This window comes from Hemitrygon akajei, chromosome 1 (assembly GCF_048418815.1).
Source record: "Hemitrygon akajei chromosome 1, sHemAka1.3, whole genome shotgun sequence".
NCBI classification, from domain to species: domain Eukaryota; kingdom Metazoa; phylum Chordata; class Chondrichthyes; order Myliobatiformes; family Dasyatidae; genus Hemitrygon; species Hemitrygon akajei.
This window is the reverse complement of record NC_133124.1, coordinates 214,964,947-214,982,664: the sequence shown is the minus strand read 5'-3', so window position 1 is coordinate 214,982,664 and position 17,718 is coordinate 214,964,947. Positions and strand designations below refer to the sequence as shown.

The following is a 17,718-nucleotide window of genomic DNA, read 5'->3' as shown; positions in this document are numbered from 1 at the left end:
ATTTTAAGCTTCAAAGTAAAATTATTATCAAAGAACATTTCTGTCACCGTAGCTGAGATTAATTTTCTTGCAGGCTTTCACAGCAAAGCAAAGAAATACAATAGTCAATGAAAAATTACAGATGACTGATAAACAACCAATGTACAAAAGAAGGCAAATGCACAATAATAAATTAAGCAAGCAAATAAATAAATAATTAATACCGAGCACGAGTTGTAGAGTTCTTGAAAGTTGGGCCATAGGATGTGCAATCAGTTCAAAGGTGAGCCGAGCTCCTGTGTTTGGATCCACACCCAATATCAAAGGCTGCCGATTAACTTCAATATACAATTTGACCTGGACTTCTGAGGTCAAGAGAGTGGAACTGTCTCACTCAGTACAATGCTTTTCCACTTTAAAAACTCTCCTGCACGGGTTTCCTGTCATTGTTAGACCTTATGGTCAATCACTACTGTATATGCACAATAAAAATATTAATATTGAAAGCATTACTATTTAAATTTTATTACTGCAACTAGGAACAGTGAGATTTTACTGATTTAGTGAGCTTAGGAGATGCAGGAGTTTACATAACGCACTTAAACTAGGTCTATTATTCAGAAAATCTTTTCGCTTCCAAGCCACTTTGCAGGCTGATCCTTATAAACCTTAATACCACTATTGTCCAAAAACCTGCCTGAACTTTGAATGCAAGCCATTGAGTATATTCACATCCTGCTGGCGAGGAGTATTAGATTCACGAGTCTGAGTAAATTGGAAAATATCTGCAATCTAACAGCTTTTCTACCTGTTGCAATAGTTTGACCTTATGCATGCAGCAGTATTGAGAGGATAATGACATTTGCTGTCAATGAGAACCATCTGTTGACGCCGGTCAGCCACTGCAGCGCCTGCGCACAAGCGCCGGGGAAGCTGCTGGTCGGCCACCCGGCGGAGAGATGGCGGCGGTGAAGCGGGAGCGAGAGGCAGAGCCTGAAGGCGGGGATGAGGGGGAGCAGGAGTCAGGTGAGGGAGCGGGCCGACTTCTGCTTCGGGAGGTGGGGTGGGGGGAGGAGCGGGCCCTGGGATGGAAGGTTTTATAGGACGCAGAACCGCTCGTCGGCTGGTTTCCAGATTGTTCTGTCGTCCCGGAACGGTCGGGGGAGGAACACGTGACCTCATCTTCCACCTCCCCCGCCCCTTAACCCCTTACCACTTACGACCCCTTTCCACTTATGACCCCTTTCAACCCTTAACCCCTTACCACTCCATGACCCTTACTGTTAATGACATTTTACAACCCCTAACCCCTTACCACCCCTTTTGCACCCCTAACCATTTAATCTCTTGTACACTCTATTCACTCATAGCCTATGATGTACTCCTTAGTTTGTTGCAAGCATTGTCCCTTTCCACCTTGTGCACTCCTAACTCTCTAGGCCCCTTATCCTCTTAACTCCTCACCACTCCTTGAACTCTTTCTCTCATACACCCCTAACTCTTTATCTAGGCTGTCCTTTTGAGGTTAAGGATGGCCGTATCTACATACAAGCTCCCATTATATTTTCTTAAATTTAAAAGTGTGAAGTAAATATGTTTGTTCCTAGTACTAGTTTCCTCTCTCTCCACTTTAATTGTTCTTTTTCATCAGTCTTATAAATTGAATTTAATTGACTTTATTACTTACATCCTTCATATATATAAGTAAAAATTTTTACGTTACATTTCCATCTAAATGTGCAATTTATAGTAAAGATTATGTACCACAGGATAGTCAATATAACATAGAAATACAGTTGCGTCAGTATGAATTAAGCAGTCTGATGGCCTGGTGGAAAAGCTGTTCCGGAGCCCGTTGGTCCTGACTTCTATGCGGCAAAACCATTTCCCAGATGATAGGAGCTGGTGGTTGGGGTGACTTGGGTCCCCAATGGTTCTTCGGGCCCTTTCTACATACCTGTCTTTGTAAATGTCCTGAATAGTGGGAAGACTACATCTACAGATGTGCCAGGCTGTCCGCACCACTCTCTGCAGAGTCATACGATTGAGGGAAATACAGTTCCCATACCAGCAAGTGATGCAGCCAGCCAGGCTGCTCTCAATTGTGCCCCTATAGAAAGTTCTTAGACTTTGGAGGCCCATACCAAACTTCAACTGTCTGAGGTGGAAGAGGCACTGTTGTGCCTTTTTCACCACACAGCTGGTATGTACAGACCACGTGAGATCCTTGGTGATGTTTATGCCAAGGAACTTAAAGCTGTTCACCCTCTCAACCCCAGATCCATTGATGTCAATAGGAGTTAGCCTGTTTCCATTCCTCCTGTAGTCCACAACCAGCTCCTTTGTTTTTTGCAACAAGAGAGGTTGTTCTCTTGACACCACTCTGTGTCAGGGTGGTGACTTATTCTCTGTAGGCTGCCTCATTAGTATTTGAGATCGGGCCAATCAGTGTAGTGTCATGACTGTGTCGCCACCCACAACTCCAATTTGCTGACGATACTACACTGATTGGCCTCATCTCAAATAATAAGGAGGCAGCCTACAGAGAAGAACAGGTGCTCAACACAGGTGCTCCTCAGGGCTGGATGCTTCCCTGGTTCCACCCTCCTGAAGGATGCTCTCATATCAGCATCACGGAGTCATCAGTGGCTGTGGGAGTTTGCGAAGGTGCCTCCATGTTTTGACGTCAGTGTGAGCAGAGCAGGCATTGAGCTCATCTGGGAGAGAAGATCTGTCACCTATGTTACTTGGTTTCATTTTGTAGGAGGTGATAGCATTCAAGTCCTGCCACAGCTGTCAAGCATCCTTTAGTGATTCAAGTATGGTCTGGAATGGCCACTTGCATGTGAGATGGCTTTCCAGAGATTGTACCTGGACATCTTGTATTTAACTTGCTTTCCTGACCTGAAAGCCACTGATTTGGGCCTCAGCAGATCACATGGTTCATCGAAGGCTTCTGATAAAATTTGGTTCTGAATGATTTTTTTGGGGACCCAGTCACTATGACTGTTTTTTAAAAGTCAGTGACATCCATGGTGTACTTGTTCAGATCCTCGGTCCAGTCCTTGAACAAGGCCCAGCCCACCAACTTGAAGCAATCCTGTAGCCGCTCCTTCACCTCCTGTGACCACCTCTTTATTGTCCTTATCGCTAAGCCTTGATGTTTAGCCTCTGCTTTTATGCAGGTAGGAGGAGACAGCTAGGTAATCAGATTTTCCATAGTGTGGTCTAGGAATGGTAGCTTTTCCTAATTGTAGTGTAGCAGTGGTTGAATGTGTTGGGACCCTTGATGCTGCAGGTGATATGTTGATGATAATTGGGTAGAGATTTCTTCGAACAAGCCTGATTGAAGTCTCTGACAGTGACTTAAAAACAGACACGACTCTATCTTGTTTGCTGTTGGTGACACTCAGTACTTCAAGTTCCAGCTTAACCTCGGCCTTTGGTGGTATGAAAACAGTGGTCAGGATCACTGAGAACTCTTATTAAGTAGAATGGTCAGCACTTGATCATTAGATATTCCACGTTGGGGGAACAATCGTGTGACAAGACTGTTGCAACCGAGCACCACAAAAAGTTTGTTATGACCACAGACCGTCTTCTTTTGCCTTCTCTGAATCAGCAGTCTGGTCAATTTGGTGTATAGAGAAGTCTTTGTGTCTTACCAACATACTCATTGTGTCCAGAGTGGGTTATGACTCTGTGAATCATAAAATGCAGTAATCCCTTATTTCCCCTCTGTTACGGCAGTCTTGCCTGTAGGTCCTCATCATCTCCTCCTGCTCTTTCGGCACTGGTGACTTACCTTAAAGTCTGGTTAAAGTCTGCTGATTCCTTTAGAATAGTGGTCGCCAACCCGTCGATCGCAATCGACTGGTCGATCTTTGAGACTTTCCCAGTAGATCCCAGAAAAAATTGAAAAATAAATACACAAATACTGTTGAGAGATTGTTTCCGGGTTGCAGGGTTTTAGTTCCGTTCTTTCTGCCCAATGCGCATGCGTATCGCTCTCCCGCACTACACAGTGTAATTCAGTGGTCCCCAACCACCGGTCCGCGAGGAAACAATATGAGTCAGCTGCACCTTTCCTCATTCCATCACGCTCACTGTTGAACTTGAATACACGCGAGGTCATCAGTCGCCTAAACGCAGTGATACCCTCGCGCCAGGGTTCACTGGTTGGCCTCGGGTCACAGGCGCCTCGCGTGACCGGCGGGAAGTGCCGTTGTGACTGACCTGGAATGCGGACAGATGGGCACCACCTCTAAACCTGTTTAGCACACCGAATATTCGTGGGGAAGCCGGTGCTAAAATATTCGCAGACGACCCAATTTGGGCTCAGGATTTTGTAAGTAGCAGAGCAGCTACCTCGCTGTGAACTACTGAAGCAAACTTTTGTCAGCCGATAGATCCTAAAAAGGGTGCGGGCACCCTGTTGCACTCCTCACTCGGTCGGTTGCTCTCTCAGGACTGCGACCGCTGCGGCCCCGGCACGGGGACCTCCAGCCCTTACCTTGTCCTCTCACCCGACTCACAATCAGCCGCACCTGACCAAGGTGGCGGGTGGGAGGTTGCAGTTCAGGCCTGGAGGCTGTCTAATGAGGCAGTGAAGCCCTCAAAACTGCTTCGGTACCTTGAGTCCAAGCACCCTGCACTTAAAGACAAACCCATTGAGTTTTTTCAGCGGAAAAAACATGAGCAGCACGGGACAGAAGCTAAGTGCTGAGAGCCACGAAAACTAAATTGTGGAATAGACTGGAGATAAGGAACCTGCTTCGAGTATCGCTGCATTCCCGTTGTGTTTAACACCTCCCCCCCTCCCCCCGGTCGGCCGGTCTGCAAGAATACTGTCAATATCAAACCGGTCCGTGGTGCAAAAAAGGGCGGTGACCCCTGGTATACATACATTATTTTGACTTCCGGGTTGCAGGGTTTTACTTCTGGTCTTTCTGCCCCGGTGGGAATCTTGGGCTTAAAAAGGTTGGTGACCACTACTTTAGAAGATTGTGAAATCGCTAGGTGTGAAAAACGTTACTTAAAGGGGAATTAGAGGCTACAGATTATAGTAAGGGTAATTCAGAAGAAATGTATTTAGAAGTTTTGTAAGCTGCCTGCACCATGTTGCTGTGTTTCTGCAGCGCCATCTTGCAACTGGGAATTTATCAGAATCAGAATCAGACTTTAATCGCCAAGTACCTATGCACATACAAGGAATTTACTTCCGGCAGATGTTGTCTCTCTGCTCATAACAATAATAATGATAAATATAAATGAAAATATAGATTATACATACAGGTAGTGCAATCCAAGTAATAGCTGACAGTTAACTGTTCAGCAAAGTGACCGCAGTAGGGAAAAAACTTCTCCAGTGCCTATTAGTCTTAGTCTGGAGGGATCTGAAGCGCCTACCAGACGGAAGCAGATCCCATTGTCCCTGGCAATATTACTTCAGTCAACTGTGCTAAGAACATTTTAATTGATTGATTATCTCTTTGTTGTCAATGAAACAAATTGATTATATTATCTATGGGATAACAGTAATATAACAGCTTTTTTTTCATCAGTGCCTTCAAAGATCATGAGAATTCAATGTCAGGAGGAGGAAGATGACCGAAGTCGACATTGCCCCTATCTGGACACCATCAATAGGTGAGTATGAGGCTCATCTGTCTCTTCGTAATCCTGTAAAATATAGGCTTCTGGGTTTAATAATCAAATAACATTAGTAACATGATAGACATAAAAATTTGAGTATACCAATGAATGTGTATTCTAAGAGAGATGATCTGCAAATCATTGTCTCTGAGAAAAGCTGAGAATGTAGAATATAGAAATGTCACACTACTGAAACCTGAGCTGCTAGTGAGGTCAAGACTGGGACATGATGTTGACACATTGCACATAGCAATAAAGAAATGGAGTATCCATTCATTCCCTTCAGCCTGCTTTATCATCCAAGTTGTTTATGGTTGATCTGCATCTTTTCTCCATTTTCCCCATCTTAATTCCATATCTTTACAGATTTGTTTTAGCTTTCATCCCACTTAGAAACTGTGTATTCCTAGTGTTTTAATTTCCCTCCTAAATTACTTTTTAATTTAAAAATTTATATTCCAGTTGTTGTATCCATTCTATTAGAACATAGAACAGTACAGCACAGTACAGGTCCTTGGGCTCAATGTTGTGCTGACATATATAAACTTCCTCCATAAACAATTTTAACTCTTCCCTTCTACACAGCCCATAACCCTCCATTTCATCCATATGCTTCTCTAAGAGCCTTAAAAGTCTCTATATCTTATCAGCACTATCACCACCTCTGGCAGTGTGTTCCTGGCACTTACCATTCGCTGTTATCAAAAACACCTACCTCTGACATCTCCCCTAAGCTTTCCTCCACTCTTCTTAAACAAGTGCCTCTTTGGTATTGGTTATTGCCGCCCTGGAGAAAAAAGCACTGGCTGTCCGCTCCATCTGTGCCTCTTATGTACCTCTATCAAGTCGCCTCTCATCTGCCTTCAGTCTAAAGAGAAATGGCCTCGCTTACTCAACCTTTCCTCATAAGAAATATACTCTAATCCAGGCAGCATTATGGTATCTTTCCCTCCCTACCCCTCTCAGCTTTTCGCAGGGATTGTTCCCTCCGCGACTACCTGGTCCACACGTCCCTCCCCACAGAACTCCCACCTGGCACTTATCCCTGCAAGTGCAAATGCTACACCTGTCCCCACACCTCCCCCCTTACCACCATTCCGGGCCCCAGACAGTCCTTCCAGGTGAGGCAACACTTCACCTGCGAGTCTGCTGGGGTCGTCTATTGCATCCGGTGCGGCCTCCTCTACATCGGCGAGACCCGACGCAGATTGGGGGACCGCTTTGTTGAGCACCTATGCTCCGTCCGTCACAATAGACAGGACCTCCCGGTTGCCACCCACTTCAACTCTGCCTCTCATTCCCATCTAGAATGTCCATACATGGCCTCCTCTACTGCCATGATGAGGCCAAACTTAGGTTGGAGGAGCAACACCTCATCTATCATCTGGGTAGCCTCCAGCCTGGTGGTATGAACATTGAATTCTCCAATTTCTGGTAATTCCCTCCCCCTCCCCCTTCCCCTATCCCAGGTCCCTCTCTACCTCCCTCCCCTTTCAACTTTCTGCTTCTTTATCTCTACAGTTCTTTCATGCTTATCCCCTCTCCCCTTTATCTTTCCTCTGATTGGTTTTCCACCTGGCGCCTCTAGGCTCTACCCCATCCCCTATCTCTATTACTGGGCTTCGGCCCTCTCTTCCCCCCCCCATTCCTGATGAAGGGTCTCAGCCCGAAACGTTGGCTACTCTTTTCTCACGGATGCTGCCTGACCTGCTGAGTTCTTCCAGCGTTGTGTACGTATTCTTTGATCCACAGCATCTGCAGTTGTATTTTTGAGCATTATGGTAAAGCTTCTGTGTACCCGCTGTAAAGCTTCCACATCCTGCCTATGAGGTGACCAGAACTGAACACAATAATATCCAACAAGTGTGGTCTCACCAGAGTTTTATAGAGCTGCAACATTACCTTGCAGTTCTTGAACTCAACCCCCTGACTAATGCAAGCAAACACACCATACGCCGCATTAACCCTGTCTCAACTTACACAGCATCTTTGAGGGATCTATGGTCTTCGACACTAAGAACCCTGCTTTCCCTCCACATTGCTAAGAATCCTGGGATTAACCTTGTACTCATGGCCTTCTCATGCCCCCTTCTAACTCTGCTAAGTAGAGTCATTGAAAACTACAGCACAGAAGCAAGCCCTTTGGGTCATCTAGTCTGCGCTGAACTATTAAAATGTCAAGTCCCATTGACTTGGACTTGGACCATAAAACCCCTCCTATCCATGTACCTTATTGAAATTTCTCTTAAATGTTGAAATTGAAATTGCTTTCACCACTTGTGCTGGCAGTTTGTTCCACACTCTCACCACCCTCTGAATGAAGAATTTTCCCCTCATGTTCCCCTTATGAATTTCACCTTTCACGTTTAATCCATGACTTCTAGTTGTAGTCTCACCCAACTTCAGAGGAAAAATCCTACTTGCATTTACCCTATTTATACCCCTCATAATTTTGTATACCTTTATCAAATCTCTCCTCACCAAAACTGCTTACACTACTCCAAATTATGCGTCATCAATGTCTTATATAACTTCAACAAAACATCCTATCTCCTGTACTCAGTACTTAAATCTATAAAGGCCAATGAACCAAAAGCTTTCTTTACAACCCTACCTAACTTTCAATGAATTATGGACCTGCATTCCCAGATCCCTTTGTTCTACTGCATTCATCAGTGCCCTACCATTCACTGTGTAAGACCTACCTTGGTTGGTCCTATTGACATATAACACCTCACACTTCTTTGCATTCTATCTCCATTTATCAGCCTATTTTGCCTGCTGGTTCAGATCCCACTGCAAGCTTTGATAGTCTTCTTTGCTGTCTACTGCAGCCCCAATCTTAGTGTCATCTGCAAATATAACAAACAACCAGCACTGATTGCTGCAGCATACTATTAGTCACAGGTCTCCAGTCAGAGAGGCAACCATGTACTACCAATCTCTGGCTTCTCCTGCAAAGCCAATGTCTAATCCAATTTTCTACCTCATCCTGAATTGCCAAGTGACTGAACCTTCTTGACCAACCTCCCATGCAGAACCTTGTCAAACATCTTGCTGAAGTCCATGTAGACAACATCCACTGCCTTGCCTTCATCAAGTTTCCAGGTAACTTACTAGAAAAACATGGTTAGATACGAACAAGTATGCACAAACCCATGCTGACTATCCCTAAACAGTCCCTTTCTATCAAAATACTCATACATCTGGTGCCTTAGAATATGTGCCAGTAACTTTGTCAGACTCACTGGCCATTAATTTCCTGGTTTATTCTTAGAGCCTTTCTTAAACAGTGGAACAAGAGTAGCTATCTTCCAATTCTGTGGTACCTCACCTGTCACGAAGGTTGATGTAAATATCTATGCCTGGGCCCCTGCAATTTCTGCATTTGCCTTCCACAGTGTCAAGGGAACACCTTGACAGGCCCTGGGGATTTGTCTACCCTAATTTGCCTCAAGTAAGCAAACACCTTCTCTGTAATCTGTATGGGGTCTGTGACCTTGCTGCTGCTTTGCCTCACTTCGATAAACTCTGTGTTCTTCTCTCGAGTAAGTACAGATGCTCACATTGTTCTCACATTGTTTCATGACCAAGTTTGAATCTTTGCCTTTCCTTTTGATATCCTGTGGAGAAAGAAATGTTTTCATGACTTTGTGCTCTCCCTTTTAGCAAACATGGCAGTATCCATGGGTAGAACAAACTGAAAAGTCATATTCCTAGGCCCATAGTAACACATACAAAATGCTGGAGGAACTCAGTGAATCGTGCAGCACCTATATATGGAGAGGAATAAAGAGTTGATGTTTGAATGATCTTGGCCCAAAATGTCAACTATGTATTCCCCTCCATAGATACTGCCTGACCTGCTGAGTTCCTCCAGCATTTTGTGTGTGTTACTTTGTATTCCCAGCATTTTCAGAATCTTTTCTGTTTATTCCTCATCCCTAATTATCTTTACTTACTGCCTGTTATGCCACTGGTGTTTAGGGCAGCATTGAAGGTCTTCCATCTCTATCTGTCATTGGCCACTCAGATGTAGAAGGATTCTTCATTGCTGTTTCCATAACAGTTTTGGTTTACAAGTTAGGGTTATTAGTCCTGACCTGAATCCTCGAACCTGGAGGACCTGTGGATCACTCTTAGTCTGGCCTGTAGCCTTTGACCTATTTGACATGGGTGACTCTACCAAGAGGCAAAGCATAAAGCCCTGACTCCAGCCAGCATAGTTCTCTGGGTCATTGAGGCACGCAAACCTCTAAACCATGACAAGGTCGTGGTCCTCTTGGAGGCCTAATTATTTTTATACTTAGATAAAAGGGTTGTTAATACAACATCATAAAAAGATTTCAGATTTCCCTATTTGCTGTGATTAAATGAAACAGTACGTACGAAACATTTTAATTCAAACTATAGGGAGAGAAGTTCAGAGTACAATTACAATCTTGCATCCTCAGAAATGGAGATGAGATTTCTTTTCAGACAGAGTTTTATCTTTTATTTAACTACATTGCATCAGTGCATGAAAAACCATAGAAGCCTTCCTCTTCCACATTAGACTATTTCAATCACTTTAAAGCTTTAGAACTTGATTAATGATTGTCAATCCCTACAAACAGGAGTGTGCTGGATTTTGACTTTGAAAAGCTGTGCTCCGTCTCCCTTTCTCACATCAATGTTTATGCCTGCTTGGTGTGCGGCAAATACTTTCAAGGTAAGGTTACTTTCAGATCTTTAGTAATATTACTGACGAAATTTTCATGATACAAATTATTTTCTCTTTTCATATGAATTGTGATAAGTAGACTTGCTCAAATGAAAAATGTAATGAATTTGAATGGTTTGAGAATGTTGAAAAATGTCCCAGAGCAATGAGGAATTGGATAATATCAGGAATAGTCAACATGATTTTGTGTGTGGAAGGTCATGTCTGATAGATCTTTTGGAGCTTTTTGAAAAAAGTAACTAAGGGGTTAGATGAAGGTAGGGCAGTGGAGGTTGTCTATATGATGTAGTCTATATGTAAGGCCTTTGACAAGATCCCACATCAAAGTTCAAAGTAAATTTATTATCAAAGTGTGTATATTTCACCATATACAACCTGGAGATTCATTTTCTTGTAGGCATTCACAATAGATTCAAATAAATACAATGGAATCAATGAAAACCTACAGACAAGCAAAGATGGATGAGCAACACATGGCAGGCTGATCTGGAAGAATTGGGCTGAATTCAGGTGGAGCTAGTCAGGTGGATTCAGAATTTGCATGATGGTAGGAAGCAGAGATTGCCAAGATGGTGCTGGCAACCTATGGTAATGTTTTGCAGGCCACTCACAAAACAACTGGATATGCTTCTGAACTGCAATCGCTGAAGTCCGTGGCCTGTAATTTCCCCTTAAGGGATGTACTTTTGAAACTACTGACCATACTGGTGATTTTGCAATCTCTCTGTGGATTTAGCGAATTAGACTCTCAAGAATGCAGATATGGCTGAGTCATCTTCACTGGGGGGGGTAGGGGGGGTTTGCAGATGCTGCATCAGGGCTTGACAGCAATAAATGAACCCGTGCTCAGCTCCATAATTCTGCGCTAATTGAAGCATCGAGCAAGATTAAGATTGTTGAGGCCGCAAGTGGAAAATGCTTTATGCCTGTGTTTGACCAGCCTCTCTCTCCTCTTGTTACTACCATTGGGTGGGAGATGCAAGAGTCTTGGGTCCACACTGCCAGGTTTGGGAGCAGTTGTTTCCCTACAACTATAGGGCTCGTGGACTGACTCCACTTGACTCAGTCCTGAACTGGTTCCGCAGCTATGCACTTACTTTTCGGGACTCTGCAGTGTGTGTTCAATGTATTAATTGTTTAGTTTCTTTTAACTATTTGCACAGTTTGTTCTCTTTTACACTTTGGATGTGTGATGGTCGTTGTGGGTGGTTTTCTGTGGATTCTATTGTGTTTCTTTGTTTTATGGCTGCCTGCAAGAAGATGAATCTCAAGGGTTCTAAGTAGTATACATTGATAAGAAAATTGAACTTTGAACTTTAATTACAGAGGTCCGTAATACTACAAATCTAAACTAAAGCACAAAATGCTGCAAATACCGTACATGTTTGGAGTCATCAATGGAGAGAATTTCATCAGAATAGGGATGTGGGGACAAAAAGAGAAAGGCGAAGGGTGGAGAGAATGCTATTTGTTGACACAGACTGGTGCTGAATGACAGAGTGTGAGGTGAGGGCTAGTTCATTTCCTGGTTTTATTTATTCAGTTTCTACCCATCAACCCTTAATTCTGAGGGACTAAGTTAATTATGCTTTGAAAGGCAATGATGGTCATTATGGCTTTGTTGAGGGTGGTCTTCTGTAACCGACTTCCACTTTTTGTAGTGATGGCAGAGTTTAGAGTATTGATGAGGGCATGTCACACATACACATACACAAGACAGGCTGCCTCTGTTGGCATATTGGATGCAAAATTGGTCAGGGTGTAGGAGGCAAAGGTGATGATGGATAATGAACAGTTACTTTTGTGATTGGAAGTGTATGGCTAATGGAGTATAGGGATTGGTGCTGGACTTTTAATGTTTGCTGTATACATTAATTATTTAAATATGAATGCTGGAAATTCATTAAAGTCAAAGATAACTCAGAATTTGATAGTGTTGTTGATTGTGGGGTAGGTGGGTTGTAGGCTACAGTTTGATATTGATGAGTTAGTAAGATGGACAGACTAATGGAATATGGAATTTAATCCTGATAAGTTGGAAATACCGATCATGTTCAAACGAACACAATGGTACTCTCCTCAATACTTCAGGTCCTGGTATTCAAGATCCAGCCCTTGTGATGTTTTTTTTTATGAGATGAAGAGACACCCAAGAGATTCTGCAGATGCTGGTAATCTTGAGCAACACACACAAAATGCTGGAAGAATTCAGCAGGTCATATGAGATTACCTCATATTCTGTCTGGGTAGTCTCCAATCTGATGGCATGAACTTCGATATCTCTAACTTCTGGTAACCGCTGCTCTATTTTCACCACCCCTTTGATTGTTTCCATTCTGGTGGCCTTCTCGTTCCTTCTCTTTTTATCTCACATCAATATGACCTGCCTATCACCTCTCTCTGATTTGTCACCTCCTCCTCTTAATCCACTGTCTTCTCTTATCAGATTTCTCCTTCTTCAGCCCTTTATCGCTGTCACCTATCCTCTCTCAGCTTCTCACATCTTTTCACCTTCCTCCACCCACCCTCCTTTCCACTCACCTGGTCTCACCTATCATCTGCCAGCTAGTACTCCACCCCCCCACCATTCCACCTTCTTCTGACTTCTGCTCCCTTTTCAGTTGTGATGAAGAGTCTCGGCCTGAAGCATTGACCGTTTATTCCCCTCCATAGATGCTGCCTGACCTGCTGAGTTCCTCCAGCGTTTTGTATGTGTTGTCCAATGTCAATAACTTTTGCTAAATGAAGTGTTTTTAATTCTCTTGGGTCCCATGCTGTGTCAGTATCCAGTGAGTCTGTTTAGGATGAATGGCCTGTATGGTCAGTAAATAAGATCATGCCCTTTCTGCGATGCACCTTGATGAAAATATGTTGGCACTTTTTTTTTCTGGGCTTCAGATTATGGGTGACTTTTGTTGAAGTAACATCACAAGAATCACACCATAACATAGCTATAGTTCTGAAGAACGTGAAGGGAATTAACGTTGATCTGTCTTTGACTTTAGTGATTTGTATTTCTCAGGGCGAGGCCTGAAGTCATATGCTAACATTCATAGTGTTCAGGTTGGCCACCACGTCTTTCTGAATCTGCACACGCTGAAGTTCTACTGCTTACCAGACAACTATGAAATCATCGACTCCTCTCTTGAAGACATAACAGTAAGCATGTGGTTTCATAAGACATGAATTAGACTGATTTATTTTCACTCTCTACTTCATTCTCCTGCCTTCTCCCCATAACCTTTGACACTTTTGCTAGTTACATACCTGACAACCACAGCTTTAACTATATCCAGTGTTCCTGGAAGCAATGAACAAGGGGCTTGAAAGGAGATTCCCTCTTATTTTCCTCTTATGAAATTTTGACTTCTGATATAAAGCTTCTTTGGGGTCATTACCCCTCAGTACCATATCCTTGTAAATCTTGAGAATGAATATTGAAAGTCTGACCCACTCTTGAGTATATTGTTCCATTGGCTTGTATCCATGATGGTTTCCTTCATGCATGATAATGATATACTGGAATATAGTTGTGAAGCTAGAAGAGTTCTTCAGAACTTGGCCCAGGTTCCCATTTTCCATGAATATTAATTGACAAACACAAGAAAATCTTCAGATGCTGGAGATCCAAAACAACACACACGAATTTCTGGAGGAACTCAGCAGGCCAGGCAGCATCTGTGGAAGAGAGTAAGCTGATGTCCTGATGAAGGGTCTCAGCCCGAAACATTGTCTGTTAACTCTTTTCCATAGATGCTGCCTGGCCTGCTGAGTTGCTCCAGTATTTTGTGGGTGTTGCATTGACTAGCTTAATGGTCACCAACCTTTTTAAGCCCAAAATCCCCTACCTCAGCCTTAGCGAAAGGCAGGATCGACCCCAAATCGATTAGTTACACGCATGCGCACCGAGGCAGAAAAGACCAGAAGTAAAACCCCACAACCCGGAAGTAGAAACAACGTATAAACACTGGGGTACTCGCCATTTTTTTGCACCATGGGCCGGTTTAAGATTGACAATATTCTTGTGAATCGACAGACGGGGTGTGGTGGGGGGAGTGTTAAACACGACCGGAATACAGCGAGACTCGAAGCAGGTTCTTTATGTCCAGTCTATACTGCAATTTAGTTTTCGTGGCTCTCAGCACTTAGCTTATGTCTCGCTTGCTCATTTTGCTTTTTTTCTGCTCACAAAACTGAACGGGTTTGTGCAGGGTGCTTGGACTCGAGGTGCCGAAGCAGTTTTGAGGGCCTCATTGCCTCATTAGATAGCCTCCGGGCCCGAACTCCAGCCTCCCACCCGCCTGTCGCCAGATGCCTTGGCCAGGTGTGGCTGTTCCTGTACCGGTGCCGTGGCAGTCGCAGTCCGGAGAGAGCGACCGACTGAGCGAGGAGTGCGACAGGGCACGCGTCCGCTCCCCTATCGGCCTCCTCTATTGGCCGACAAGTTTGGCTTGAGGGATGACTTACAGTAGATCGCAGCGAGGTAGCCGCTCTGCTACTTATGAAACCCTGAACCCAAATTAGGTCGTCTGCGAATATTTTAGCACCGGGTTCCCCATGAGCATTTGGTGTGCTAAACAGGTTTAGAGGCGGCGCCCATCTGTCCGCGCTCCAGGCCAGTAGCAACGGCATTTCCCGCCGGCCGGTTACCTGAGGCCAACTAGTGATCCCTGGTGCGAGGGTATCACTGTGTTTTGGCAACTGATGACCTCGCATGTGTTCAGGTTCAACAGTGGGTAAGACAGGGAATGAGGAAAGGTGCAGCTGACTCCTATCGTTTCGTCGCGGCCTGGTGGTTGGGGACCACTGAATTGCACTGTGTAGCACGGGGGAGCTACACGCATGCGCACTGGGCAGAAAGAACGGAACTAAAACCCCGCAACCCGGAAACAATCTCTCAACAGTATTTGTGTATTTTTTTTTCTTTATTTTTCGGGATCTACTGGGAAAGTCTCAAAGATTGACCAGTCGATTGCAATCGATGGGTTGGTGACCACTATACTAACTGATTCTGACCTTGTCTCAAGTCTGCACAAATTGTCTCCTTGCTAAGTCACCAACCTCAGAAACAGGAACGGCTGGACCAACAGTACAGTTGTATAGAGACCAGTGGTAACATTCTCATTCTAATCAATTTGAATTTGTTTATCTCAACATTTACCAGGATTTCAAATTGAACTCGTGTATTGGTGTGAATCTTTTACACACCAAGCATTTTTTGCATCTGAGTACTTCTAGTTTGCAATACTAAGCTATAACAATTTTCAGGAAAATAAAATAATCCATTGGGTGGCGGAGTGGTGATGTGTTTCTATCGAAGGAAGTGTAAGGAGCTCCTTCCCTCTGCTAATCTGCAAGTCACCCTTGGGCAAGGTGTAGCATCTGCTTAGCCCTCCCAATCAGGGTCACATGAAACCATGGGAGCTGATGGTGGATGGTCGTATGAGCGGCTGGTACATACCACAAGTCTTGGTTATGCAAACACTGACGCCGGGCAGATAATCTGTGAAGAGAATTGATGATGGCTAAGGTCACCCATTGTAAAGACACTGCCCAGAAGGAGGCAATGGCAAACGACTTCTGTAGAAAAATTTGCCAAGAGCAGTTATGGTCATGGATAGATAAAGGCATAAGAAAAGACAGACAAATAGAAGACCATGATTGTCCATGTCATACAACATGGCACATGATGATGACGAATGTAAACCATATGGTTTATGTGTAGGATATTCAAATATTCCAAGGGTGTCAAGTTGAGGAGTGGTAATGGTGACAAGCTCCCACTACCTAAAAGTGCTTCTTACGGCATGCACCTCAAATAGCCTCTGTCAACCAAGTCCAACTCTTGGCCTTCTCGTGTGGCTTAGCCTCAGCCCAGCAGAACTGTTTCTACTGACAGGAGAAGAGGCGAAGGTGGGTCCTGGCGCCTTAAAACCAGTGCTTCGGGTAGATGGAGCTTGTCAGCCTGGGAAGGCAGTCCATCTAGGAGAGGGAAAACTCTGATTCCAAACCTCCGCTGCCTTGCGGCCATACCCACTCATGGGAAAGTCTTCGGGAGTAAACCCTGAGGACAAATCCGGAGCTGGAGTCCCTAAGGCAGTCCGACGTTGGCTTCAACCTCGTTCTGGCAACTCCTGCGACGACACTGGTGCCAAGCTGTATCGGCCCTTGCCCTTCCCTTGGACAACATCAGTGGCGTGGAGAGGGGAGACTCTCTGCATGGGCAACTGCCAGTCTTCCATAAACCTTGCCCAGGCCTGCGCCCTGGAGAGGAAGCTCCAGCATTGCCTCACCGTGATGGCACAACTGATGCAAGACTTTCCAGGTGCAGATCCATGGTCTTGCGAGACTAACAGATGCCACACACATTCAGATATCTGAGAGCTTTTCCCAAAATTAGAAAAACACATACCACTGTTCGGATCAGTAGTTGGAAGGCATAAATTTTGTTGAGGGTTGTTAGGGCACAGTATAATCCAATAGAAATAATGAAAATATTATCCAAAGATAAAGGCTGCGGGAAGGATCTGATTTGAGCCATTTCATGACTTTAGTCTATTTCTTTGTTCTAAAATAAAGTATGAGATATATGTTTGCCCTTCCTTTAAGTCACCACCTTCTCGAATTGCCATAGTCTTTCTGGTGAAGGTACACTTGGAATGCTATTGACTCTTTTATCTCTCTTGATGGGGATGTTACAGTCCTGGCAATGACTAGCAGTCACCTATGATAAGTAAATCGCATTGAAACTTTGTATGAAAGTTGTTCTTCTGTTGTTTTATATCTGAGGATACAGTCACATGTATAGCACTATTCTTTGCCTTGCAGTATGTGTTGAAACCAACTTTCACAAAACAACACATTGCAAACTTGGACAAACAATCCAAACTGTCACGGGCTTACGATGGAACTACCTATCTACCAGGGATTGTCGGACTGAACAATATCAAGGCAAATGATTATGCCAATGTGGTGTTACAGGTAAGAAAATATAAGTAATCAGATAAGAGTGAGATCCACGTACTTTATGAATGATGCTGATCCTTAAATGATTGAGCAGCTGAGTCATTAGAACAGGTAGCTGTTCTGTTTGCTGTATTAGCTGTTGAATGTCTGTAGGTTCGTTTAGGAATTAGTAAGAAAACTACACGTTCTTCACATTTGCCTGGTCTTTGAGAGGAATCAGAGCCATTCTGGTTCCTTGCCTTTAACTGTCATGTTGAGGCTGAGGCACACGAGAAATATATCAAGGTGATTCTGTGTTAAAGAGTGTTTTGGTTGAGCTGAAAGTGCTGGTGATAGAGAATGGTGATTGGGAAGTGGATATTGGCACTGCTGGGGAAAGAGAGAAGATGGATCCA

At 44.1% G+C, this 17,718-nt stretch overlaps 1 protein-coding gene across 1 annotated transcript in view; it reads left to right on the top strand.

Annotated features, from left to right (window-relative positions):
- The first annotated feature begins 899 nt into the window (after positions 1–899).
- usp39 (ubiquitin specific peptidase 39) overlaps positions 900–17,718 on the top strand; it is a 51,145-nt gene continuing 34,326 nt past the window's right edge. Inside the window, exons 1-5 of the mRNA XM_073060549.1 lie at positions 900–1,005; positions 5,544–5,628; positions 10,251–10,345; positions 13,380–13,516; positions 17,186–17,338. Coding sequence (XP_072916650.1) covers positions 939–1,005; positions 5,544–5,628; positions 10,251–10,345; positions 13,380–13,516; positions 17,186–17,338 — 537 coding nt within the window. The 5' untranslated portion in view covers positions 900–938. The remainder of the gene's footprint in view (positions 1,006–5,543; positions 5,629–10,250; positions 10,346–13,379; positions 13,517–17,185; positions 17,339–17,718) is intronic.